Source organism: Gambusia affinis, linkage group LG03, assembly GCF_019740435.1.
Source record: "Gambusia affinis linkage group LG03, SWU_Gaff_1.0, whole genome shotgun sequence".
Taxonomy (NCBI): Eukaryota; Metazoa; Chordata; class Actinopteri; order Cyprinodontiformes; family Poeciliidae; genus Gambusia; species Gambusia affinis.
In genome coordinates this window covers 25915975-25943893 of record NC_057870.1, presented here as the reverse complement: position 1 = coordinate 25943893, position 27919 = coordinate 25915975, and the positions used below count along the sequence as shown (strand labels likewise).

At 38.8% G+C, this 27919-nt stretch overlaps 1 protein-coding gene across 1 annotated transcript; it reads left to right on the top strand.

Moving 5' to 3' along the window:
* The first annotated feature begins 133 nt into the window (after positions 1 to 133).
* Positions 134 to 26326, top strand: LOC122827921 (zinc finger protein 271-like). The gene is made up of 5 exons (XM_044111027.1): positions 134 to 224; positions 14467 to 14515; positions 15583 to 16602; positions 22279 to 22320; positions 25340 to 26326. Coding segments are annotated over exons 1-5 (1971 nt in total). The 5' UTR covers positions 134 to 222; the 3' UTR covers positions 26198 to 26326.
* Positions 26327 to 27919: the final 1593 nt, after the last annotated feature.

Here is a 27919-nt window from a genome sequence, read left to right as displayed (position 1 = left end):
ATAAAATGGATTTAACATTAAAGTGAAACTTTATGGTGCACAGAACAAAAAAGTCTGTAATCAGCCTAATTAGATGGCTGAATGCTTTTTTTAAAAATACATAGAGAGTTAAATGTTTATGGAGCTGTAATCCTTTGAACAATGTTACCATGGAAACCATAAGAGCATCTGTCAAATGTAAATATTGTGACAAAGATAATCTGAAGAGCTGGCTCAAAGAAAATGTAAGTAAAGGCTTATTTCTTTATCACATATATTTGTAATAATTCATACTGATGTTTAATAATTCACTTTACAAAATGTAGAATCATCTCTTTACTAAAACTAAAACGTGTGAAGCAGAAATCATCCCTCTGTGTCATGATTCTCATTTATTTCTGTTAAAATGCTAGAAGTTTACAAAGCATCTGTTTAATGCATAGTTAGCTTATGAAAACTTTCTAAATGAAAAACAGAAATGAAAACTTCTCAGAGAAATTAGGGATTTAATCCTGGCTGACATAAAGCAGGAAGTTAAGACTGTTTTAAAATCATAATGTGTGAAATCAGGTTGTCTCTAATCAATATCTGGTTTCAACTTTATCTGAAACTGCTGCCACTGCTGCACAAATATCCTAAATTAAATTTTACATGTTATGAATGTTTGTGTTACACAGGACTGAAATGGAGAAACTTTGCCAGAAAGAGAAAGCATCACTGGAAGAGGTTAGTTATTAAAACTTGTGGGAACTAAGTGCTACTTTTTTGTTTTTAATAGTTTTTCTGCATTTACTTTGAATGTTCTCTCTGTGCATGAATGGGATTTCTCTGGGTACTCTGGCTTCATGCCACACCTCAAAAACATGACATTCATTTTAATTAGGGATTTCTGAATTGGAATGAGTGTCGGTGTGTGCGTGTGTGTGTGTGTGTGTGTGTGTGCGTGGTTGTTGGTCCTGTATGTCTCTTTGTTGCCTGGTGACCTGACCTAACAAAACTCAAATCATTTTGTTATCTTACAAAAGAAGGTTGTAGGTTCAATTCCAGATTGCTCCTTGCACATGTAGATGTACCTCTGGCAAGGCACTTACCCCCTACTGATGTATAAATGTGTGAGAGTTTGTGTGTGTGAATGGGTGGATGTGACTCCAGTGTAAAGCGCTTTGAGTTGTCAAAATGATTGGAAAAGCGCTAAATAAATTCAGTCATTTACCATTTTATTAAAATGTACTTTTGTCATTATGCCAAGATTAAAAGACCACCAGTTGGTTTTTCTGCATTTTTAACTAAATTATTAGGAGCCATTATAAAATGTCCAAAGAGCCACTCGTGGGGCCACAGGTTCCAGACCTCTAGTCCACCTGAGAGAAAGGAAAATTTATACTTTTGTATCTGATTAAACTACACAGGGAGATGTGTTAGGATGTTTTAATCTCTACAAAGCAATAAAGTTGTTGACTATCAAAGTGTTTGTGTATTATATTTACTGTTGGTTATAATTACTGTACTTCCCTTTGTAGAACCAAACCTGCACAAACCCAGGAGAACATGATGATGAAGCCTCAGTTGGTCCCAGTGATAGACAGCAGAATCAGCCCACCAAGAGGCTGCAGAAACAACACCGTTGTAACAAGTGTCTGAAACTTTTCAGATGGAAGACGAATCTGAAAATTCATCAACTAATTCACACTGGAGTGAAGCGCTTTCTCTGTGACCAGTGTGGAAAGGCTTTCATTTCCAAGGGTAATTTAAACAGCCATCAGCGAATCCACACTGGTGAAAAGCCTTATAGATGTGATCAGTGTGAGAAGAGATTCAAACAATCCTCACATCTGAAGCGTCATCAGCGAATCCACACTGGTGAAAAGCGCTTTCTCTGTGACCAGTGTGGAAAGGCTTTCATTCAGAAGGGTAATTTAAACAGCCATCTGCGAATCCACGCTGGTGAAAAGCCTTACAGCTGCAGTCAATGTGAGAAGAGATTCAAACAATCCTCAAATCTGAAGCTTCATCAAGACCAGTGTGGAAAGGCTTTCATTTCCAAGAGTAATTTAAACAGCCATCAGCGAATCCACTCTGATGAAAAGCCTTACAGCTGCAGTCAGTGTGAGAAGAGATTCAAACATTCCTCATGTCTGAAGATTCATCAGCGAATCCACACTGGTGAAAAGCCTTACAGCTGCAGTCAGTGTGAGAAGACATTCAAACATTCCTCACATCTGAAGATTCATCAGCGAATCCACACTGGTGAAAAGCCTTACAGCTGCAGTCAGTGTGAGAAGAGATTCAAACGTTCCTCATGTCTGAAGATTCATCAGCGAATCCACACTGGTGAAAAGCCTTACAGCTGCAGTCAGTGTGAGAAGACATTCAAAGATTACTCAGGACTGATGTATCATAAGCAAATCCACACTGGAGAGAAGCGCTTTCTCTGTGACCAGTGTGGAAAGGCTTTCATTTCCAAGGGTAATTTAAACAGCCATCAGCGAATCCACACTGGTGAAAAGCCTTACAGCTGCAGTCAGTGTGAGAAGAGATTCAAATGTTCCTCAAATCTGAAGCATCATCAGCGAATCCACACAGGAGAAAAAGCCTGATCCACATAAGACAGCAGGAACATCTGGAATGTGAAGGAACTTCTTTCTCTCCTCCTTTCTTCCATCACTACGGTGACAACAGTCGGTGATGTCAGTAACATTTATATCAATAATAATAACAAGCATGCAAACAAATTGTCATGTCGTCGTTTTGTTGTAGCAAAAACAAAAATACTGTCGGAATCTGGGGTTGTTTGAGTTTGGTTTTGGAATTTTGTCATTTTTGGTGTTCCTTAGATTTTCTATTTTTGCCTTGTTTTCCACTTCTGTTCTTCCTTAGAATAATTAAGTAAAGTTTATTTATAAAGTGGCTGTCAGACATAAAATCACAAATCACAATAGAAATCAGCCTTAAAACAATAGAAAACATAAAACCAACATAAGAAACACAGTAAAATCAAGAGATAAAATCCTGGGAAAATAAAATGTTTTAGTTGCTTTTTAAAAACCTCCATAGTCAGAAAAACGGAGCTGAAAGGGTAAAGTGTTCCACTGCCACTGACTGAAAGGCTCCCGTTAGTTTTTAACTGTGTTGGTGGAACAACCAAAACATTCAGAGTTTGAGAATGAAGACCATGAGCAGCAGAATATTTAGTTAAAAGCTGACAAAGGTAATCAGGAGCCTGGTCTTGTAATGCTCTGTATGTCAGCAGAAGTACTTTAAAATAAATCTTAAAATCACCAGTGGAGTGAAAATGGAGCAGGAGAGATACGACAGAATTTATTGGATTTGGTGAGAAGTTTGGCTGCTGCTTTCTGTATTGATTGCAAAGGTGAAATTGAGGATTTCCAGGCAGTTAAAAAGGGCATTACAGTATTCCAGAGGAGATGAAATGAAAGCATGAATGATTTTCTCCAGGTCAACTGGAGACTTTTTGTCTGATTTTAGAAATGTTTCTGAAATGAAAGAAATAAGAACGGGAAACAGCCTTAATGTGAGTCGAAGCCATTTGATTCATCATAATTATCCAACCTTTCTCATCCAAACAGAAACCTGAACAGGGAATGCATATCATATTAATACATGACTGTGCTGCATAAACTCCTGTACCTAAGTGGCCCATAAAGGATCAATTTGAACTGGAACAAATGAAGGAAACAAGATGTGGAAATGGTATTCATGACGGCTTGTGTTCACAGAAGGAATGTGTGTATTTTATCAGCTGTCATCTGATTGATGGGTATATATATATATATAGGTTTATGTTTAAATCACTTTTTATATATATATATATATATATATATATATATATATATATATATATATATATATATATATATATATATATATATATATATATATATATATATATATATATATATATATATATATATATGTTACAAAGGCTCGGGTGTTGATTACTTTGGACTGGGAGGGAGGTGCGCCACCCGGTGGCGAGTTCGTTATAGCACGTTCAGCTGCTGCAGAGGCATTATAGCTCTGAGAGTGGAGACACGCAGCTGCTGCTTACGGTTTCGGTTGAGGTCGATGTGCGTTCTTGACTTACTGTAAGTAATTGCTGTTACATGTACCAAGGCAGTTCATTTAGTAGTTCCGTCTGTATTACATGTTGATGTTGTATTCATAAGAGTCGCCGGTTTAATGCGACCTTTACTAACTCCATGTGGGTTAGCCTGTTAGCTCTCGGTTGTAGCATTGAATATACGTGTAGTCAGTATATGGCCAGCAGATGTCACTGTGGTAACTTGTACTTGATAGTGTGTAAAGTGAATTAACGTGGGCTTTATTTCTGTTATGATTTAGACCACATCACCTCACTTCCACAATCACACATCCTCAACTCCAAGCCTACCTTTTGCTGCATATCGACTTGTAACTCAATTAAAAGAGAGTTCTCAAGTGAAATCCTCAGTTTGTCCTGATCGACACACAGTGGTGTAAACGCTCACCAGCCTCAAGCATAAACACATAGATCCTCCGAATTTATGGTCCTTGATCATTGGGACACTACCACTGTTTCAGCATGCAGTTCAGCCAAAGCAAACGATGAGAAAGCTGCAAAACCTTATTTACAGGATTATGAAACTGACCACCAGGAACAGGTTTGCCTCTGTTTGATTATCGAGGTCAGCTGAACCGAGATGTGAGGATGGCTGATTCACCGTAGAAAGCTGCAAGATACTCATCTATCTCAATGGCCCACAGTAAAGATGAGTTTGGTTCTCAGAACAGACGCTTACTGAACCACAGCGAGAGCTCGGCAGAAGAGGATAACAGGATTATTATCTACTGCATCTCCTCATCACAGGCGGCAGCAGCAGAGTCACCATACCGCCTGAGCTGGAGCACAAAGATGAAAGAAGTCAATATGACTCTAAAGAAGAAATACGCCTGAGTTAGCCAACTCAAAGATTTAAAGGAAGAAATGAAGAGGATGATATCCACAGATCACACAGCAGGTCAGATCCCACCACCAGACAGGAGTCCTTCTGACATGGTGGACCCATGAAGGAGGAAATGGCCTGAACCTCCGCTCCCCAGACAGAGGAGGAAACGTCCATCAACCCAGCCTGTTTCGATCATGTTGGGGCTGATGAGTGATCTACAACTCATAAAGAATCACCATGACACCACAGGGCAGAAAGCCAGTTCATGAGACCTGTCTCACACCAGAAAAGACAGATCGTGGGGATCACTGAGGCCAGGAGGCCCGGCTCACACCAAGTTTGTATCCTCCTTCACTGCCAGGTCTCACTGAACAAACCTATCGAGGTCCTACATCCCTACAAGACGAGATCCCAGAGACTTTGCTCTTGTAGCTTTGATTAATCTGTTACCACCAGATGGGACAGAGCTGTTCAAGTACCAGATTCTGTGGATCACCTCAAACTGAGGAAGCTAAACTCATAGCAGACTTATTTGAACTCAGCCAGACTCAGACACTATGAGCTCAGTGAGAAATTCCCAGACACCAGATGGCATTGAACAGGATTGCTGTATGGATGCTCCTGACGTCCTGAGACTCTTTGAGATCGCTCTTCAGTCTCTGGTAGGGTTACTCAGAACTTTGGGTCAGTGATGCCACTGAGATGCATCTCATAGCCCGCTTCTGAGTAAACTACCTGCAGAGCAGCGTGCAGACTTGTGAGCCATGTTCCGCCATCCCAACGCAGTCTACACAGTGGATTTCGCTGAATGGCTCCAGTACAGACCTTGTCATAATTCAGAAATTATGATTCAGCAGGAACAAAGACAAAGCAGGACATCAGAATCACGATGATGGAACCAAGGACTTCCGTTTCTAGGACTTTAATAACATCAAATCGAATCGTATTGCCCATACTGTGAAAGTAATCAGCATTATCTCAGCCAATGTTACATTCAGAAGTTGTCCAAGGACCAACTATCGCAGTGGATAAAGGACCACAACAGATGCTGGCGCTCGAGATCTCATCATGCAGCTCAGTGTGATCTTGAAACCCTGTAACCTGTGTCAAAGCATCTTCAGGTGCTCCATGATGTAAACACTAGAGACTAAGGACACCACTAGAGAAGTGCCAGCACCACTACTGAACAGCTGTGTTTTTTACTGCTCTACCAGAGTTTTACTGAAGGTGTGGTCATGCACCACGGGAAAGGTCAAAATATGCCCTACTGATGATGGTTCTGAACGCACCATGCTCCTGGCTCCTGAAGACAAGCTTGGTTTGCAAGGCACCCCAGAGACTCTGAATCTGAGAACCATAAGGCAGGATATTCAGACTATGAGAGGTGCTTGTTCTTCCAGATATCTCCTCCTTCAGAAATGTCCGCTTATGTGAATGGAGCCTAGAAACCTGGTCCTGGCAGAACAGTCTTACCCGATCGACAGACTCAAGAAACAGTTCAAGTATCTGTCTGATCTGCCTCTACATCCCTTTAAGAATGTGCAGCCTCTGATCTCATTGGGACTGACAATCACCTCATTACTCCCATTGAACCAGTTGGCTGTCCAGCAGGAGCACCAGCTGCAGTCAGAACGAGGCTCGATGGGCTCCAGGGACCAATGAACAGAGGACAGTGGTCTCCAGCACTCCCAGTGTTTGTTTACATCAGCTTAGCTAATACAGAGCTGTTGAGGAGTGTAGATGCAGACTGACGCTCTTCCTACCAGAATGAAAGTCAGTGACTGTTCCAAGCTGGACCAAGAGGCTATAGAACTATTGAAGAAGAGGACAACGAAAATGAGATGGGATCTGACGCTACACCACTGCTAAAGAAAAGCATGCCTGTCCTCAAAACCTCTCCTGAATCAGTGATTTAACTTCAGCAATGAGAGAAGATTGAGTAAGAACCCAGCGATGGCTAACATACCAGGAGGATTAAGCTGGTCCAGGCTGTTGAAGTTGGCCTCAAAACACTGCAGCAAAAGTCTGTTCATTCCTCATCATGGTGAACCATAATAACAAGAACAGGCTGGTGTTCAACTGCTCTCAAGTACCAGGGCCTTAATTTGAATGACTTTACTACCTGAATCAGTGCATCACTTATAGGAGTGTTACTGTTCTGAACATTCTGTCGCCATCAGTAGCACATAAAAGGGATGTTTCACCAAGTTCCCAGAAGACAGATCTTGATTCTTCATCTCAAAGACACCACCAGACATTTATGAATGGCAGGTGCTTTGGCAATTTGTATTGTTGTGCGACTTATGTCTAGCAGACTGACCATAGTCAGGATGGAAATGTTTTCAGTGGAGTGATTTAACTGGCTACAAAGCTTACCATCTGTGGATACAGAAGGCCTTGTGGACAAAAGAGCATTGCTTTTCAGGATTTGACCTTCACATGGTCAAGTAATGTATGGAGGTGATCAGTCACCTACCCAGTGAGGCTGAGACGGAGCTCTGGCTGACTGAAGGCAAGCATGATCCATCTGAGAGCACACTTGGGCTTAGCTGGAATCATCAAGATCTCATTGGCTACAAGCACTTTCAATTATGGAACCTTGACCATGAGGAACATTTACAAGGTTCTTATCCCAGTATGATCCCTTGTACATCCTACTACAAAGCCAAGGTGTTGTTGAGCTGTAGAAGCATTGGATGACCCATTGCTTCATGTACAGCAATGAACAGTAAGGTGAACTCCAACTACTGAAGTCATACCCAGACATTACACGACGCAGCTGATTATGCTTCAATCATCAACAGACAAGTGCATATCTTTTGATGCTTCAGAACAGGCCTATGTGTGGCATACCTCAGGTCTGAGGACAGTCAGGGACAAATACAAGCCTTCCTTGCAGGGTAGAACAATTATCCATACTGGTTGGAGCTCTCTGCAGAGGATAGCAGCCAAGCTGCTAAGTGCAGCTCACCCTGAAGATCTTACCACCTTGTGGACAGATTCCACCACAGTGTTACAATGGATACTTTGATTCATACAAAGATTCACAAAATGAGAGATTCAAGATTTAACAGACTCACAGTCCTGGCGATATGTAGATTCAGCCAGCAATCCAGCTGATGACATTACCTTAAGAGCTTGCAGGAGCTGTCTGAGTTGAACAGATGGACCAGAGGTTTACTTCAGACTCCAGACTGGCCCATTACCAGCAACCTCACTCAAGAGGAACCCACAGAACAAGTCAGTGTGTGATCATGTGTCCAAATTTGGAATCTGAAATTCACAAGGACTGGCAGGAGTTGCTCGAGTCCACGGCACAGACGCTGCAGGATTAATAGATGGAAATCTGAGTCAAATTTATCGCAAATGAAAGACACATTATCAATAAGATCCAGCACGACAGCTTTCCTGAAGAGATTAGACTTCTAGTTTAGAAGCCCTGCCATAAACAGCAGGTTATGCCTTGGCAAGTTGATGAACAGGAGAAATCCGCAGGTGGCCGATTGATGATTATCTTGAGCTGGGAGCTCCATCCCATTGTTCTAGATCCAACCAGTCACCAGACTGCTAATACAGGACTATGATCAGTGTGCCACCTGGTCCCGAAGATTGTTCTGACATGTCGGAACTTTGGATATTACAAGAGAAGCTTGACGCCATCAGTCCAGATGCTCTGACTGCAGACGATGGAAGCCTACAGTTCCTCAGATGGCCACCTGTGTGCTGCTGCGTCTTCAAACCTGCATTCTACTCCACAGGCACAGACTGTTTGGACCATTCCAGGTCAGAATCCACATGAGAAAGTATTATTGTGTTTGACTACCAGGGCAGTCCATCTTGATGTATTACCACCTTGATGTTGACTCTTTCTTATGGCCTTAAGGAGATTTATAGCTGTACATGACAGAAATTCTTCAGATCAAGGAACTAACTTCCGTGGAGGAACGAGAGCTACAACAGGCCATGGCAAAGATGTTCCAGACCTGCAGAAATCTGGAAGCAAAGGATAACTCAAATTTAATCCCCTGGGCTCCTCATTTCTGTGGAGAGAGAGAAATACTGAAAGGGCTTTGTCTTCACTGTTGGGGCTCAACCGCTACCTGAGGAAGTGCTGAGGACAGTTCAGAAGTATTATTCAACTCCCATTGATGTTTCTCCAGTATCGACCGACTGAGCCAAATCATCTGTTGATCGGCCGGATGGGTCGCTGCCTCAGGTTGTGTCAGCAACTGAACTTCCCAGCAGCCGCTGGCGGCACTTGGCAGACCAGTTCTGGTCCAGATTCATCAAATACCTTATAAGTTAGCAGAAGTGGCAGACCATGCTGAAACGAGATGTCAGGGTCATGCTGAAGCTTCCAGGGCCTTGTGGTCCATCGGACGGTGACTAAGGTACATCCCAGCTGATGGCTGCATCAGATCGGCATGTTAAAGTGAAGGACAATCACATCACCAGTAGCGAGGATGGTTGTTCTCAAAGAAGCTCAGGATCCATCATTGAAGACTTAGTTCTGCTTTTGTTTTGTAACAAATGTACATACATTTCGGCTGTTACAGGCTCTGTTGATTACTTTGGACTAATCGCCATGGCGAAGTTCATAGCAGCTCAGCTGCTGCAGAGGCATTATAGCTCTGAGAGTGAGACACGCAGCTGCCACTTTGCTGAGGTCCGCGCTTGACTTACTGTAAGTAATTGCTGTTATGTACCAAGGCAGTTCATTTAGTAGTTCCGCCTGTATTACATGTTGATGTTGTATTCATAAGAGTGTTTAATGCATTTTACTAACTCCATGTTAGCCAGTGGTTGTAGCATTGAATATACTAGTCAGTATATGGAGCAGATGTCACATAACTTGTACTTGATAGTGTGAAAGAAAGGGCTTTATTTCTGATGATTTAGACCACATCACCTCACTTCCACAATCACACATCCTCAACTCCAAGCCTACCTTTTGCTGCATATCTGTACTACTGCTGTAACATAATTAAAGAGAGATTCTCAATAAATCCTCAGTTTGTCCTGATCGACACACATATGTAAATTACCATCAAGCATAAACATAGATTATACAATATATATATAAAAGGATATTTTAGGTGATCAAACCACACACAAGAATAAACTCACTAATAAACTTTATCTTATTTTCTAGCCTGCATTTAGTGCTTAGTGAAATTTAAAAATATCCTCAAAATTTTGGAAGAAATGTAACCTGATTGGAATCAGATTTTTTATGACACTGAATTTTTATCTTATGAAATTTTGTCAATGTTATTTTTATTTTTACACTTTAAATTCACTGCAAAAAAATCACCTGCAGAAATTTGCCTTCAAAAATTAGCCTGAAAACATAAAATAAAATTTTGAAAAATTTACATTTTTCAAGAAACATTTGCGAGTGAACTTTTTTTGTGCATTTAGAGTAAAAAATATATATAGATAATTGCACAGAATAGATTCAGGGTTATAATTTCAATGTGTAAAAAATGAGATTAAATTTCTTCCATATAAAACCTAACAGCTAAATTATGAAAGAAAATGTGAATAGTGTTCCTACACATTTTTCCACATCCAATTTTGTTTATTTTTCAATACTTTTCAATTGTTTGACTTGTGTGAATGTTAATAATAAAGAGCACCTCTATCGCTATTCTAGGGTTTTATATATCAGGACAAAATATCTTTCTGAACTCTGAAATTGGTTTAAATGTGACCGCAAAGGTGAAAAAAAGGTCAAAAAAGATAGTTTTCTCCAACTGGAAAATGTTCAAACTGTTGGAAAATTTCATCATAATTCTTCCAAACTTGATGGATCATTGCTGACGTCTCCATATTAGCACACAAAGATCATGTTTTCATACAGATGCTCACTCTGATCCCTCTATTTTCAATACTTCACTTTGTTTTCCAACTCAGTGCTCTGCAGGTTTTCCAGTGGAGTTATTAGTTCACCGCCTGTCGGAAAGCTGCAGAGGAAAACTGACACTTTATTGTTAAATTAACTTGTGAATCTTTCTAGAGAAGAAAAAATGGTTTATTGTAGAATTTCTATTTTTCAAATGAAATGTATATTGAAAATAAACGGTTATCAAACACCGATGGCGTCCAGGTGATTTTTACTTGAACTTGTAGCAACAGGTGGCTTCAAAGCTACTCTTCTTCCTCACCCTTAAGCTGTAATGACGTAGATAAGTTGGTTAATGATTTTCAGTCTAAAGTTTCAGACTTCTCCATCCATCCATTTTCTATACACCCTTCGTCCCTAATGGGGTCGGGAGGGTTGCTGGTGCCTATCTCCAGCTGCGTCCCGGGCGAGAGGCGGGGTTCACCCTGGACAGGTCGCCAGTCTGTCGCAGGGCAACACAGAAAACAGACAGGACACACAACCATTCACACACACACTCACACCTAGGGAGAATTTTAGAGAGCCCAATTAACCTGACAGTCATGTTTTTGGACTGTGGGAGGAAGCCGGAGAACCCGGAGAGAACCCACCATGCACAGGGAGAACATGCAAACTCCATGCAGAAAGACCCCCAGCCGGGAATCGAACCCAGGACCTTCTTGCTACAAGGCAACAGTTCTACCAACTGCGCCACTGTGCAGCATCATTGATTCCATTGCCCAAATTAAAATGAAGGTTGTGTCTGGTAAGAAGAAATCTCCTTGGAGAAATGCACAAACAGTTAGATCTGCAAGACAACTCTGCCGTGGGGCAGAACGAAAATGGCGTAAAACTCAACTTCACATTCATTATGAAATCTATAGAGAAAAACTACGTTACTATCATTTAACACTCAAAAATTCAAGACAGGGTTTCTTTGCAGATGTCATAAACAAAAACATTAACAATGCTTGAGCTTTATGTACAATAGCTGACAGACTCACAAACCCTCCTATCACTTTACCACCTGAATTTCACGTCTATTGCTGCCTGCAACCAGTTTTCCAGCTTCTTTTCAGAGAAAATTCAAAAAATCAGAGGATTAATCTGCACATCCACTATAAAGTCAGTACCAACGCTGTGCCAAAACAAAACAAATACAGGAAAAATGACCCAATTTCAACTACTTAATTATAAAACCCTGGAGGAAATTATAAGTCAACTCAGCTCCAGTTCCTGCTGTCTGGATGTTCTACCCACACATTTCTTTAAGAAAGTCCTGCCTGTTGCTGCTACTGATCTGATCCAAATAGTAAACTCATCGCTCTCATCAGGCTTTGAAAACAGCAGTAATCAAACCACTGATAAAAAAGAACAATCTAGACAAATCACTACTGCAGAATTACAGGCCGACCTCTGACCTCCCATTCATCAACAAAGTTATTGAAAAAGCTGTTTAAACAGTTAAACAGCTTCCTAACGATAACCAACCACTTTGACTCCTTCAGTCTGGTTTCTGGTCTCACCACAGCACAGAGACTGGCCTAGTCAAAGTATTCAATGACATCCATATAAATACGGACTGTGTGAGAACCACAGTGCTGGTTCTGTTGGACCTCAGTGTTGACCACAACATATTACTGAATCGACTGGAGAGTTGGGTCGGACTCTCCGGTCCAGTGCTTAACTGGTTTGAATCTTACATAAAGAACAGGGATTTCTTTGTTTCAATTGGAAACTTCTCATCAAAGAGGTCAAAGGTGACATGTGGGGTACCCCAAGGTTCAATCCTAGGACCCCTCTTATTCAATATTTATATGCTCCCACTGGCTCAGGTTATAACAGGAAATAATATTAGCTACCATAACTATGCAGATGACACACAGGTCTATATTACGATGTCACCAGGTGACCTTTGACCCCATCCAATCACTGAACAGATGCTTAGAACAGATAAATGTGTGGATGTGCCAAAACTTTCTCCAGCTGAACAAAAACAAAACTGAAGTTATTATTTTTGGACCTAAAGAGGAACGATTTAGAGTTATAGATCTAGAGTTATAGATCTAGAGTTATAGATGTAGAGTTACATATCTAGAGTTATAGATCTAGAGTCAGCACATCAGGCCCGAAACCTGGGAGTAGTGATGGACTCTGACCTGAACCTCCAGAGCCACATAAAGACAGTTACAAAGTCGGCCTTCTATCACCTGAAGAACATTTCCAGGATTAAAGGACTAATATCTCAGCCAGATCTAGAGAAACTCATCCATGTGTTCATCTTCAGTCGCATTGATTATTGCAACAGCGTCTTCACAGGTCTGTCCAACAAATCAATCAAATAGCTGCAGCTGATCCAGAATGCTGCTGCTCGTGTTCTGACTAAAACCAGGAAGATAGAGCACATAACACCAGTTTTAAAGTCCCTCCACTGGCTCCCTGTAGCTCAAAGAATAGACTTTAAAATACTGTTGTTAGTTTATAAATCACTGAATGGTTTAGCACCACAATACATTAAAGATCTGCTGCTGTTGTATCAACCTTCCAGACCTCTCAGGTTCTGATTCTGGTCTGCTCTGCATCCCCAGAACCAGAACCAAAGAGGAGAAGCAGCATTCAGCATCTATGCACCACAAATCTGGAACAAACTTCCAGAAAACTGTAAAACAGCTGAAACACTGACTTCCTTTAAATCTCAACTAAAAACCCACTTATTTAGAGTTGTATTCGAAACGTAATCAATTGCAAATTTATTGACAGAATCTGACTTGATGTTCTGTTTTTATTGTTGATTCTATGTTGCATTGTGTTTTTGTGTTTGATTTGATGTAAAGCACTTTGAAATGCCTTGCTGTTGAAATGTGCTATACAAATAAAGTTTGTTTGATTGATTGAATTATGGTTACATTAAGATGTAAAATATCCAAACAACCTGTCTCCATGGAAACAGTACTGTATGCATCATAACAAGTTTCCAGATCTGTTAAAATAAAATAGATTTAATATTAAAGTCAAACTTTCTGGTGCACAGAAGAATAAAGTCTGTAATTAGCCTAATCTGATGGCTGAATATGTTTTTTTTTGTTTGTTTGTTTGTTTTTAAATACATAGAGAGTTAAATGTTTATGGAGCTGTAATCCTTTGAACACTGTTACCATGGAAACCATAAGAGCATCTGTCAAATGTAAATATTGTGACAAAGATAATCTGAAGATGGCTCAAAGAAATTGTAAGACTTATTTCTTTATCACATATATTTGTAATAATTCATACTGATGTTTAATAATTCACTTTATAAAATGTAGAATCATCTCTTTACTAAAACTAAAACGTGTGAAGCAGAAATCATCCCTCTGTGTCATGATTCTCATTTATTTCTGTTAAAAGTGCTAGAAGTTTACAAAGCATCTGTTTAATACATAGTTAGCTTATGAAAACTTTCTAAATATAAAACAGAAATGAAAACTTCTCAGAGAAATTAGGGATTTAATCCTGGCTGACATAAAGCAGGAAGTTAAGACTGTTTTAAAATCATAATGTGTGAAATCAGGTTGTCTCTAATCAATATCTGGTTTCAACTTTATCTGAAACTGCTGCCACTGCTGCACAAATATCCTAAATTAAATTTTACATGTTATGAATGTTTGTGTTACACAGGACTGAAATGGAGAAACTTTGCCAGGAAGAGAAAGCATCACTGGAAGAGGTTAGTTATTAAAACTTGTGGGAACTAAGTGCTACTTTTTTGTTTTTAATAGTTTTTCTGCATTTACTTTGAATGTTCTCTCTGTGCATGAATGGGATTTCTCTGGGTACTCTGGCTTCATGCCACACCTCAAAAACATGACATTTATTTTAATTAGGGATTTCTGAATTGGAATGAGTGTCGGCGTGTGTGTGTGTGTGTGTGTGTGTGTGTGTGTGTGTGTGTGGTTGTTGGTCCATTATGTCTCTTTGTTGCCTGGTGACCTGACCTAACAAAACTCAAATCATTTTGTTATCTTACAAAAGAGATCTGAAACCTTTACAATCCAAAGAACCATTTTTGTCTTCAGTCCAGATAAAAAACAACAACACTTTTTTAGAGCCATAAATGTTTCCTGACTTGTCATTTTGATAAACATCTAACTAAGTAACTAATTAATTAAAATTATAGGATAGTTTTCAACTCAATGACAAAAACAGATAAAAAATATTCAATGCAATTGTTCTGTTGTATATTACTGATGACTATGAGTCGACTGTGGCTCTGTGGGTAGATTAGTTGTTTTGTGATCAGAAGGTTGTAGGTTCAATTCCAGATTGCTCCTTGCACATGTAGATGTACCTGTGGGCATGGCACTTACCCCCTACTGAAGTATAAATGTGAGAGTTTGTGTGTGTGAATGGGTGGATGTGACTCCAGTGTAAAGCGCTTTGAGTGGTAAAAACGATTGGAAAAGCGCTAAATAAGTTCAGTCATTTACCATTTTATTAAAATGTACTTTTGTCATTATGCCAAGATTAAAAGACCATCAGTTGGTTTTTCTGCATTTTTAACTAAATTATTAGGAGCCATTAAAAAATGTCCAAAGAGCCACTCGTGGGGCCACAGGTTCCAGACCTCTAGTCCACCTGAGAGAAAGACAAATTTATACTTTTGTATTTGATTAAACTAAACGGGGAGATGTGTTAGGATGTTTTAATCTCTGCAAAGCAATAGAGATGTTGACTATCAAAGTGTTTGTGTATTATATTTACTGTTGGTTATAATTACTGTACTTCCCTTCGTAGAAACAAACCTGCACAAACCCAGGAGAACATTATGATGAAGCCTCAGTTGGTCCCAGTGATGGACAGCAGGTTCAGACCACCAAGAGGCTGCAGAAACAACACCGTTGTAACAAGTGTCTGAAACTTTTCAGATGGAAGACGAAGCTGAAAATTCATCAACGCATTCACACTGGAGAGAAGCCCTATCTCTGTGACCAGTGTGGAAAGACTTTCCATCAGAAGTGTCATTTAAATAGACATCTGCGAATCCACACTGGTGAAAAGCCTTATAGATGTGATCAGTGTGAGAGGAGATTCAAACAATCCTCACATCTGAAGCGTCATCAGCGAATCCACACTGATGAAAAGCGCTTTCTCTGTGACCAGTGTGGAAAGGCTTTCATTCAGAAGGGTACTTTAAACAGACATCTGCGAATCCACACTGATGAAAAGCCTTACAGCTGCAGTCAGTGTGAGAAGAGATTCAAACAATCCTCATATCTGAAGCTTCATCAGCGAATCCACACTGGTGAAAAGCACTTTCTCTGTGACCAGTGTGGAAAGGCTTTCATTTCCAAGAGTAGTTTAAACAGCCATCAGCGAATCCACACTGGTGAAAAGCCTTACAGCTGCAGTCAATGTGAGAAGAGATTCAAACAATCCTCAGGTCTGAAGATTCATCAGCGAATCCACACTGGTGAAAAGCGCTTTCTCTGTGACCAGTGTGGAAAGGCTTTCATTTCCAAGAGTAATTTAAACAGCCATCAGCGAATCCACAGTGATGAAAAGCCTTACAGCTGCAGTCAGTGTGAGAAGAGATTCAAACATTCCTCAAATCTGAAGCTTCATCAGCGAATCCACACTGATGAAAAGCCTTACAGCTGCAGTCAGTGTGAGAAGAGATTCAAACAATACTCAGGTCTGAAGCTTCATCAGCTAATCCACACTGATGAAAAGCCTTACAGCTGCAGTCAGTGTGAGAAGAGATTCAAATATTCCTCAAGTCTGAAGCGTCATCAGCGAATCCACACAGGAGAAAAAGCCTGATCCACATAACACAGCAGCAACATCTGGAATGTGAAGGAACTTCTTTCTCTCCTCCTTTCTTCCATCACTACGGTGACAACAGTCGGTGATGTCAGTAACATTTATATCAATAATAATAACAAGCATGCAAACAAATTGTCATGTCGTCGTTTTGTTGTAGAAAAACAAAAATGCTGTCGGAATCTGGGGTTGTTTGAGTTTGGTTTTGGAATTTTGTCATTTTTGGTGTTCCTTAGATTTTCTATTTTTGCCTTGTTTTCCACTTCTGTTCTTCCTTAGAGTAATTAAGTAAAGTTTATTTATATAGTGGCTGTCAGACATTAAAATCACAAATCACAATAGAAATCAGCCTTAAAACAATAGAAAACATAAAACCAACATAAGAAACACAGTAAAATCAAGAGATAAAATCCTGGGAAAATAAAATGTTTTAGTTGCATTTTAAAAACCTCCAGAGTCAGAAAAACGGAGCTGAAAGGGTAAACTGTTCCACTGCCACTGACTGAAAGGCTCCCGTTAGTTTTTAACCGTGTTGGTGGAACAACCAAAACATTCAGAGTTTGAGAATGAAGACCATGAGCAGCAGAATATTTAGTTAAAAGATGACAAAGGTAATCAGGAGCCTGGTCTTGTAATGCTCTGTATGTCAGCAGAAGTACTTTAAAACAAATCTGAAAATCACCTGTAAGCCAGTGGAGTGAAAATGGAACAGGAGAGATACGACAGAATTTATTGGATTTGGTGAGAAGTCTGGATGCTGCGTTCTGTATTGATTGCAAAGGTGAAATTGAGGATTTCCAGGCAGTTAAAAAGGGCATTACAGTATTCCAGAGGAGATGAAATGAAAGCATGAATGATTTTCTCCAGGTCAACTGGAGACCTTTTGTCTGATTTTAGAAATGTTTCTGAAATGAAAGAAATAAGAACAGGAAACAGCCTTAATGTGAGTCGAAGCCATTTGATTCATCATAATCATCCAACCTTTCTCATCCAAAGAGGAACCTGAACTGGGAATGCATATCATATTAATACATGACTGTGCTGCATAAACTCCTAAAAGTGGCCCATAAAGGATCAATTTGAACTGGAACAAATGAAGGAAACAAGATGTGGAAATGGTATTCATGACGGCTTGTGTTCACGGAAGGAATGTGTGTATTTTATCAGCTGTCATCTGATTGATGGGTTGTTTAAGTCACTTTTTATATATATATTAAAGGATATTTTAGGTGATCAAACCACACACAAGAATAAACTCACTAATAAACTTTATCTTATTTTCTAGCCTGCATTTAGTGCTTAGTGAAATTTAAAAATATCCTCAAAATTTTGGAAGAAATGTAACCTGATTGGAATCAGATTTTTTATGACGCTGAACTTTTATCTTGTGCAATTTTATTAATGTTTTTTAATTTATAGACTTTATATTCACTGCAAAAAATTCACCTGCAGAAATTTGCCTTCAAAAATTAGCCTGAAAACATAAAAGTTCAAAGATTACATCTTTCAAGAAACATTTGCATGTGAATGTTTTTGTGCATTTAGAGTAAAAAATATATATAGATAATTGCACAGAATAGATTCAGGGTTATAATTTCAATGTGTAAAAAATGAGATTAAATTTCTTCCATATAAAATCTAACAGCTAAATTATGAAAGAAAATGTGAATAGTGTTCCTACACATTTTGCCACATCCAATTTTGTTTATTTTTCAATACTTTTCAATTGTTTGACTTGTGTGAATGTTAATAATAAAGAGCACCTCTATCGCTATTCTAGGGTTTTATATATCAGGACAAAATATCCTTCTGAACTCTGAAATTGGTTTAAATGTGACCGCAAAGGTGAGAAAAAGGTCAAAAAAGATAGTTTTCTCCAACTGGAAAATGTTCAAACTGTTGGAAAATTTCATCATAATTCTTCCAAACTTGATTGATCATTGCTGACGTCTCCATATTAGCACACAAAGATCATGTTTTCATACAGATGCTCACTCTGATCCCTCTATTTTCAATACTTCACTTTGTTTTCCAACTCAGTGCTCTGCAGGTTTTCCAGTGGAGTTATTAGTTCACCGCCTGTCGGAAAGCTGCAGAGGAAAACTGACACTTTATTGTTAAATTAACTTGTGAATCTTTCTAGAGAAGAAAAAATGGTTTATTGTAGAATTTCTATTTTTCAAATGAAATGTATATTGAAAATAAACGGTTATCAAACACAGATGGCGTCCAGGTGATTTTTACTTGAACTTGTAGCAACAGGTGGCTTCAAAGCTACTCTTCTTCCTCACCCTTAAGCTGTAATGACGTAGATAAGTTGGTTAATGATTTTCAGTCTAAAGTTTCAGACTTCTCCATCCATTTTCTATACACCCTTCCTCCCTAATGGGGTCGGGAGTGTTGCTGGTTCTGATCTCCAGCTGCGTCCCGGGCGAGAGGCAGGGTTCACCCTGGACAGGTCGCCAGTCTGTCGCAGGGCAACACAGAAAACAGACAGGACACACAACCATTCACACACACACTCACACCTAGGGAGAATTTTAGAGAGCCCAATTAACCTGACAGTCATGTTTTTGGACTGTGGGAGGAAGCCGGAGAACCCAGAGAGAACCCACCATGCACAGGGAGAACATGCAAACTCATGCAGAAAGACCCCCAGCCGGGAATCGAACCCAGGACCTTCTTGCTACAAGGCAACAGCTCTACCAACTGCGCCACTGTGCAGCATCATTGATTCCATTGCCCCAATTAAAATGAAGGTTGTGTCTGGTAAGAAGAAATCTCCTTGGAGAAATGCACAAACAGTTAGATCTGCAAGACAACTCTGTGAGCAGAACGAAAATGGCGTAAACTCAACTTCACGTTCATTATGACATCTATAGAGAAAAACTACGTTACTATCATTTAACACTCAAAAATTCAAGACAGGGTTTCTTTGCAGATGTCATAAACAAAAACATTAACAATGCTTGAGCTTTATGTACAATAGCTGACAGACTCACAAACCCTCCTATCACGTTACCACCTGAATTTCAGTCTATTGCCTGCAACCAGTTTTCCAGCTTCTTTTCAGAGAAAATTCAAAAAATCAGAGGATTAATCTGCACATCCACTATAAAGTCAGTACCAACGCTGTGCCAAAACAAAACAAATACAGGAAAAATGACCCAATTTCAACTACTTAATTATAAAACCCTGGAGGAAATTATAAACTCAGCTCCAGTTCCTGCTGTCTGGATGTTCTACCCACACATTTCTTTAAGAAAGTCCTGCCTGTTGTTGCTACTGATCTGATCCAAATAGTAAACTCATCGCTCTCATCCGGCTTTGAAAACAACAGTAATCAAACCACTGATAAAAAAGAACAATCTATTCTAGACAAATCATTACTGCAGAATTACAGGCCGACCTCTGACCTCCCATTTATCAACAAAGTTATTGAAAAAGCTGTTTAAACAGTTAAACAGCTTCCTAACGATAACCAACCGCTTTGACTCCTTCAGTCTGGTTTCTGGTCTCACCACAGCACAGAGACTGGCCTAGTCAAAGTATTCAATGACATCCATATAAATACGGACTGTGTGAGAACCACAGTGCTGGTTCTGTTGGACCTCAGTGTTGACCACAACATATTACTGAATCGACTGGAGAGTTGGGTCGGAGTCTCCGGTCCAGTGCTTAACTGGTTTGAATCTTACATAAAGAACAGGGATTTCTTTGTTTCAATTGGAAACTTCACATCAAAGAGGTCAAAGGTCACATGTGGGGTACCCCAAGGTTCAATCCTAGGACCCTCTTATTCAATATTTATATGCTCCCACTGGCTCAGGTTATAACAGGAAATAATATTAGCTACCATAACTATGCAGATGACACAAAGGTCTATATTACGATGTCACCAGGTAACCTTTGACCCCATCCAATCACTGAACAGATGCTTAGAACAGATAAATGTGTAGATGTGCCAAAAATTTCTCCAGCTGAACAAAAACAAAACTGAAGTTATTATTTTTGGACCTAAAGAGGAACGATTTAGAGTTATAGATCTAGAGTTACAGATTAAGAGTTACAGATCTAGAGTTATAGATCTAGAGTCAGTGGACTGCTTCAGTTATTACAACTAAAAACCAGCATCAGAAAACCTGGGAGTAGTGATGGACTCTGACTGACCTCCAGAGCCACATAAAGACAGTTACAAAATCGGCCTCTATCACCTGAAGAACATTTCCAGGATTAAAGGACTAATGTCTCAGCCAGATCTAGAGAAACTCATCCATGCATATTTTCAGTCCATTGATTATTGTAACGGCGTCTTCACAGGTCTGTCCAACAAATCAATCAAACAGCTGCAGCTGATCCAGAATGCTGCTGCTCGTGTTCTCACTAAAACCAGGAAGATAGAGCACATAACACCAGTTTTAAAGTCCCTCCACTGGCTCCCTGTCGCTCAAAGAATAGACTTTAAAATACTGTTAGTTTATAAATCACTGAATGGTTTAGCACCACAATACATTAAAGATCTGCTGCTGTTGTATCAACCTTCCAGACCTCTCAGGTTCTGATTCTGGTCTGCTCTGCATCCCCAGAACCAGAACCAAACGAGGAGAAGCAGCATTCAGCATCTATGCACCACAAATCTGGAACAAACTTCCAGAAAACTGTAAAACAGCTGAAACACTGACTTCCTTTAAATCTCAACTAAAAACCCACTTATTTAGAGTTGTATTTGAAACGTAATCAATTGCAAATTTATTGACAGAATCTGACTTGATGTTCTGTTTTTATTGTTGATTCTATGTTGCATTGTGTTTTTGTGTTTGATTTGATGTAAAGCACTTTGAAATGCCTTGCTGCTGAAATGTGCTATACAAATAAAGTTTGATTGATTGATTGAATTATGGTTACATTAAGATGTAAAATATCCAAACAACCTGTCTCCATGGAAACAGTACTGTATGCACTATAACAAGTTTCCAGATCTGTTAAAATAAAATGGATTTAACATTAAAGTGAAACTTTCTGGTGCACAGAAGAATAAAGTCTGTAATCAGCCTAATTAGATGGCTGAATGCTTTTTTTTGTTTTTTTGTTTTTTTTAAAATACACTTAAAGAGTTAAATGTTTATGGAGCTGTAATCCTTTGAACACTGTTACCATGGAAACCATAAGAGCATCTGTCAAATATAAATATTGTGACAAAGATAATCTGAAGAGCTGGTTCGAAGAAATTGTAAGTAAAGGCTTATTTCTTTATCACATATATTTGTAATAATTCATACTGATGTTTAATAATTCACTTTACAAAATGTAGAATCATCTCTTTACTAAAACTAAAACGTGTGAAGCAGAAATCATCCCTCTGTGTCATGATTCTCATTTATTTCTGTTAAAAGTGCTAGAAGTTTACAAAGCATCTTTTTAAATGCATAGTTAGCTTATGAAAACTTTCTAAATGTAAAACAGAAATGAAAACTTCTCAGAGAAATTAGGGATTTAATCCTGGCTGACATAAAGCAGGAAGTTAAGACTGTTTTAAAATCATAATGTGTGAAATCAGGTTGTCTCTAATCAATATCTGGTTTCAACTTTATCTGAAACTGCTGCCACTGCTGCACAAATATCCTAAATTAAATTTTACATGTTATGAATGTTTGTGTTACACAGGACTGAAATGGAGAAACTTTGCAGGAAGAGAAAGCATCACTGGAAGAGGTTAGTGTCAAATTGGTGTTTAAGGTAACCACCCAGAAAACAGAATAATGAATTCCAGACAAAAAAAAACAATAAGTCCAAAACTCTGCACAGCTGGAATCCAAAGGCTCAACACTGGTAGCAAAAACAGGATAAACAATGGACAAACTTAATGCAGAACTGGCCAAATGAGACACAAGACACGGAGACACAGGTGACACTAAATACACATGAGGTAATCAGGCAGACACACCTGGGAACTAATCAAGAGACAGGACAACACAGCTCAGACACAAGAAACTAGAAATAAATACACAGATAAACATGGAACCTGACAGTACATCTAAGATCAAAACAGTCAAAACTCAAAAACACAACAATGTGACGCTGAAAGGCCATCCAAAATTAAAAACACAAAGTGCTAGGCCAAGAGTTCAAACACACAAAAAACTACATTAATTACAACCATGGAATCCTGTGGCACATACATAAATGATGGCGTACCGACTTGTTGGTGCCACTAGGCCAACAGATCTCTAAACAAGGCCACACGTCACCCCAGACTTTCTGGTGCCACCCACAAACAAACAAAACTATGATCTCAGAAACAAAAGAGCTTTAACTCTAGATTTGAAACAACGGTAAAAGGTCACTAGACAACAACCACTGGAAACACTAGACTAAAGCACATAAACTATAAACTAGAAACAATGAGAAAACACTGCAGATGACCTACACTGACAGACCAAGAAGCACTAAAGGAGACTCAGAAAGGTCACTAGCAAAATGATCAGACAGGAGGCTCAACAAATGATGGAAACACTAAAAGGGAGGAGACTGATTACTAAAGCAAGAGAAAAGGAACTCTGATGCTGGGTCTTGAAGAATACTAAGAGGCTGAGGAACACTAGAACGGAGGTGACCAGAACCACTAGAGGAAACAAAACACAGGACCACCAAAGGAAACTCAGAGGAAACACTAGGTGGCAACAAAGACACTAGAGCACTGTTCTAAAGCACTTTCTTAGGAGCATTTTAAGGAGCACTGTTCTAAAGCACTTAAAGCACTTTCTAAAGCACCAGTGGAAGACTTCTTAAACATTTAAACACTGTTCTAAAGCACTGTTCTAAAGCACTGTAAAGCACTGTTAAACAGGAACAAAAAAATTAACTCAGGAGGCACAGAGACTGCAGTCTGAGGCACAGAACAGGAACAGATTGCAACATAAATCAACGAGGAGTGAGAAGCTGCTGTTTACAAGTGCTGCACAGGCTGCAACAACAAATTCATAAGACTGAACAGCGGGAAAACAAAACTTCAGGAGCAGCAGCAGTTCTGGAGCAGGTGTCAGACACTGGAGATGAAACTCCAGGACTACGATTGTCTTTAAGAAATGATGAGCTGAAACTATCTAACATAAATGAGTCTCTTTAAACTGCTCAAAAGGTAAGAAAATCCTCCTGGATTCTATTAAAAGAATGTTTGATAACAAGCATTAGGTGGCTGTGTCTGCAAGTCTGGTTCTTCAACAGGTCTAGTCACTATCTTCTCAGCAAAAGGAGAAGGCTGGATCTCACTCAGAATGAGAATCAACTGCTGCTGGATCCATTATTATTCTGGGCCATGAATGCAATCAGTTGTTGTAAAGTTTCCTTCTGTCCAATTTTGTATAATTTCAAGAAAATATGTAGAAAATGAATTTAATCCAGACAAAACAAAGTCCAAAATCTGCACAGCTGAGGAAAAAGGCTCAACACTGGTAGCAAAAACAGATAAACGAATGACAAACTGACAGCAGAACTGAAGCCAAAATGAGCGAGGACCCAAATCCAGGACACAGGTGAAAAATCACATGAGGTAAATCAAATAGACACACCTGGGAACTAATCACGGGGAGACAGGACAACACAGAGACTCAGACACACAAGAAAACTAGAAATAAATACACAGATAAACATGGAACCTGACAGTTAGTTATTAAAACTTGTGGGAACTAAGTGCTACTTTTTTGTTTTTAATAATTTTTCTGCATTTACTTTGAATGTTCTCTCTGTGCATGAATGGGATTTCTCTGGGTACTCTGGCTTCATGCCACACCTCAAAAACATGACATTTATTTTAATTAGGGATTTCTGAATTGGAATGAGTGTCGGCGTGTGTGTGTGTGCGTGTGTGTGTGTGTGTGTGTGTGCATGCATGGTTGTTGGTCCTGTATGTCTCTTTGTTGCCTGGTGACCTGACCTAACAAAACTCAAATCATTTTGTTATCTTACAAAAGAGATCTGAAACCTTTACAATCCAAAGAACCATTTTTGTCTTCAGTCCAGATAAAAAACAACAACACTTTTTTAGAGCCATAAATGTTTCCTGACTTGTCATTTTGATAAACATTGAACTAAGTAACTAATTAATTAAAATTATAGGATAGTTTTCAACTCAATGACAACAAAAACAGATATAAAATATTCAATGCATTTGTTCTGTTGTATATTACTGACGACTATGAGTCGACTGTGGCTCTGTGGGTAGATTAGTTGTTTTGTGATCAGAAGGTTGTAGGTTCAATTCCAGATTGCTCCTTGCACATGTAGATGTATCTGTGGGCAAGGCACTTACCCCCTACTGATGTATAAATGTGTGAGAGTTTGTGTGTGTGAATGGGTGGATGTGACTCCAGTGTAAAGCGCTTTGAGTGGTAAAAACGATTGGAAAAGCGCTAAATAAGTTCAGTCATTTACCATTTTATTAAAATGTACTTTTGTCATTATGTCTAGATTAAAAGACCATCAGTTGGTTTTTCTGCATTTTTAACTAAATTATTAGGAGCCATTATAAAATGTCCAAAGAGCCACTGTTACAGGTTCCAGACCTCTAGTCCACCTGAGAGAAAGACAAATTTATACTTTTGTATTTGATTAAACTAAACGGGGAGATGTGTTAGGATGTTTTAATCTCTGCAAAGCAATAGAGATGTTGACTATCAAAGTGTTTGTGTATTATATTTACTGTTGGTTATAATTACTGTACTTCCCTTCGTAGAAACAAACCTGCACAAACCCAGGAGAACATTATGATGAAGCCTCAGTTGGTCCCAGTGATGGACAGCAGGTTCAGCCCACCAAGAGGCTGCAGAAACAACACCGTTGTAACAAGTGTCTGAAACTTTTCAGATGGAAGACGAATCTGAAAATTCATCAACGCATTCACACTGGAGAGAAGCCCTATCTCTGTGACCAGTGTGGAAAGACTTTCAAAAATTCCTCATGTCTGAAGAGTCATCTCCGAATCCACACTGGTGAAAAGCCTTATAGATGTGATCAGTGTGAGAAGACATTCAAAGATTCCTCAGGACTGATGTATCATAAGCCAATCCACACTGGAGAGAAGCGCTTTCTCTGTGGCCAGTGTGGAAAGGCTTTCATTTCCAAGAGTAAATTAAACAGCCATCAGCGAATCCACTCTGATGAAAAGCCTTACAGCTGCAGTCAGTGTGAGAAGAGATTCAAACGTTCCTCATGTCTGAAGATTCATCAGCGAATCCACACTGATGAAAAGCCTTACAGCTGCAGTCAGTGTGAGAAGAGATTCAAACGTTCCTCATGTCTGAAGATTCATCAGCGAATCCACACTGATGAAAAGCCTTACAGCTGCAGTCAGTGTGAGAAGAGATTCAAACGTTCCTCATGTCTGAAGATTCATCAGCGAATCCACACTGGAGAGAAGCGCTTTCTCTGTGACCAGTGTGGAAAGGCTTTCATTCAGAAGGGTAATTTAAACAGCCATCAGCGAATCCACACTGATGAAAAGCCTTACAGCTGCAGTCAGTGTGAGAAGAGATTCAAAGATTCCTCATGTCTGAAACGTCATCAGCGAATTCACACAGGAGAAAAAGCCTGATCCACATAAGACAGCAGGAACATCTGGAATGTGAAGGAACTTCTTTCTCTCCTCCTTTCTTCCATCACTACGGTGACAACAGTCGGTGATGTCAGTAACATTTATATCAATAATAAAAACAAGCATGCAAACAAATTGTCATGTCGTCGTAAAAAAACAAAAATGCTGTCGGAATCTGGGGTTGTTTGAGTTTGGTTTTGGAATTTTGTCATTTTTGGTGTTCCTTTGATTTTCTATTTTTGCCTTGTTTTCCACTTCTGTTCTTCCTTAGAGTAATTAAGTAAAGTTTATTTATATAGTGGCTGTCAGACATTAAAATCACAAATCACAATAGAAATCAGCCTTAAAACAATAGAAAACATAAAACCAACATAAGAAACACAGTAAAATCAAGAGATAAAATCCTGGGAAAATAAAATGTTTTAGTTGCTTTTTAAAAACCTCCATAGTCAGAAAAACGGAGCTGAAAGGGTAAACTGTTCCACCGCCACCGACTGAAAGGCTCCGTTAGTTTTAACTGGTGGAACAACCAAAACATTCAGAGTTTGAGAATGAAGACTGAGCAGCAGAATATTTAGTTAAAAGATGACAAAGGTAATCAGGAGCCTGGTCTTGTAATGCTCTGTATGTCAGCAGAAGTACTTTAAAACAAATCTGAAAATCACCTGAAGCCAGTGGAGGAAATGAACAGAGAGATTGACAGAATTTATTGGATTTGAGAAGTTTGGCTCAATGCTTCTGTTGATTGCAGTGAAATTGAGGATTTCCAGGCAGTTAATATATTCCAGAGGAGATGAAATGAAAGCATGAATGATTTTCCAGGTCAACTGGAGACCTTTTGTCTGATTTTAGAAATGTTTCTGAAATGAAAGAAATAAGAACAGGAAACAGCAATGTGAGTCAAGCCATTTGATTCATCAAATCATCCAACTTTTTCATCCAAAGAGGAACCTGAACTGGGAATGATATCATATTAATACATGATAAATATAAAGTCCTGTATATATATATATATATATATATATATATATATATATATATATATATATAGATAAATGGTATTTAGGTGATCAAACCACACACACAGAATAAACTCACTAATAAACTTTATCTTATTTTCTAGCCTGCATTTAGTGGTTAGTGAAATTTAAAATATCCTCAAAATTTTGGAAGAAATGTAACCTGATTGGAATCAGATTTTTATGACACTGAATTTTTATCTTATGAAATTTTGTCAATGTTATTTTATTTTTACACTTTAAATTCACTGCAAAAAATCACCTGCAGAAATTTGCCTTCAAAATTACCCCTGAAAACATAAATAAAATTTTGAAAAATTTACATTTTCAAGAAACATTTTGAGTAAACTTTTTTGTGCATTTAGAGTAAAAATATATATAGATAATTGCACAGAATAGATTCAGGGTTATAATTTCAATGTAAATAATTAAAATTTCTTCCATATAAAACCTAACAGCTAAATTATGAAAGAAAATGTGAATAGTGTTCTACACATTTTTCCACATCCAATTTTGTTTATTTTTCAATACTTTTCAATTGTTTGACTTGTGAATGTTAATAAAAGAGCACCTCTATCGCTATTCTAGGGTTTTATATATCAGGACAAATATCCTTCTGAACTCTGAAATTGGTTTAAATGTGACCGCAAAGGTGAAAAAAGGTCAAAAAGATAGTTTTCTCCAACTGGAAAATGTTCAAACT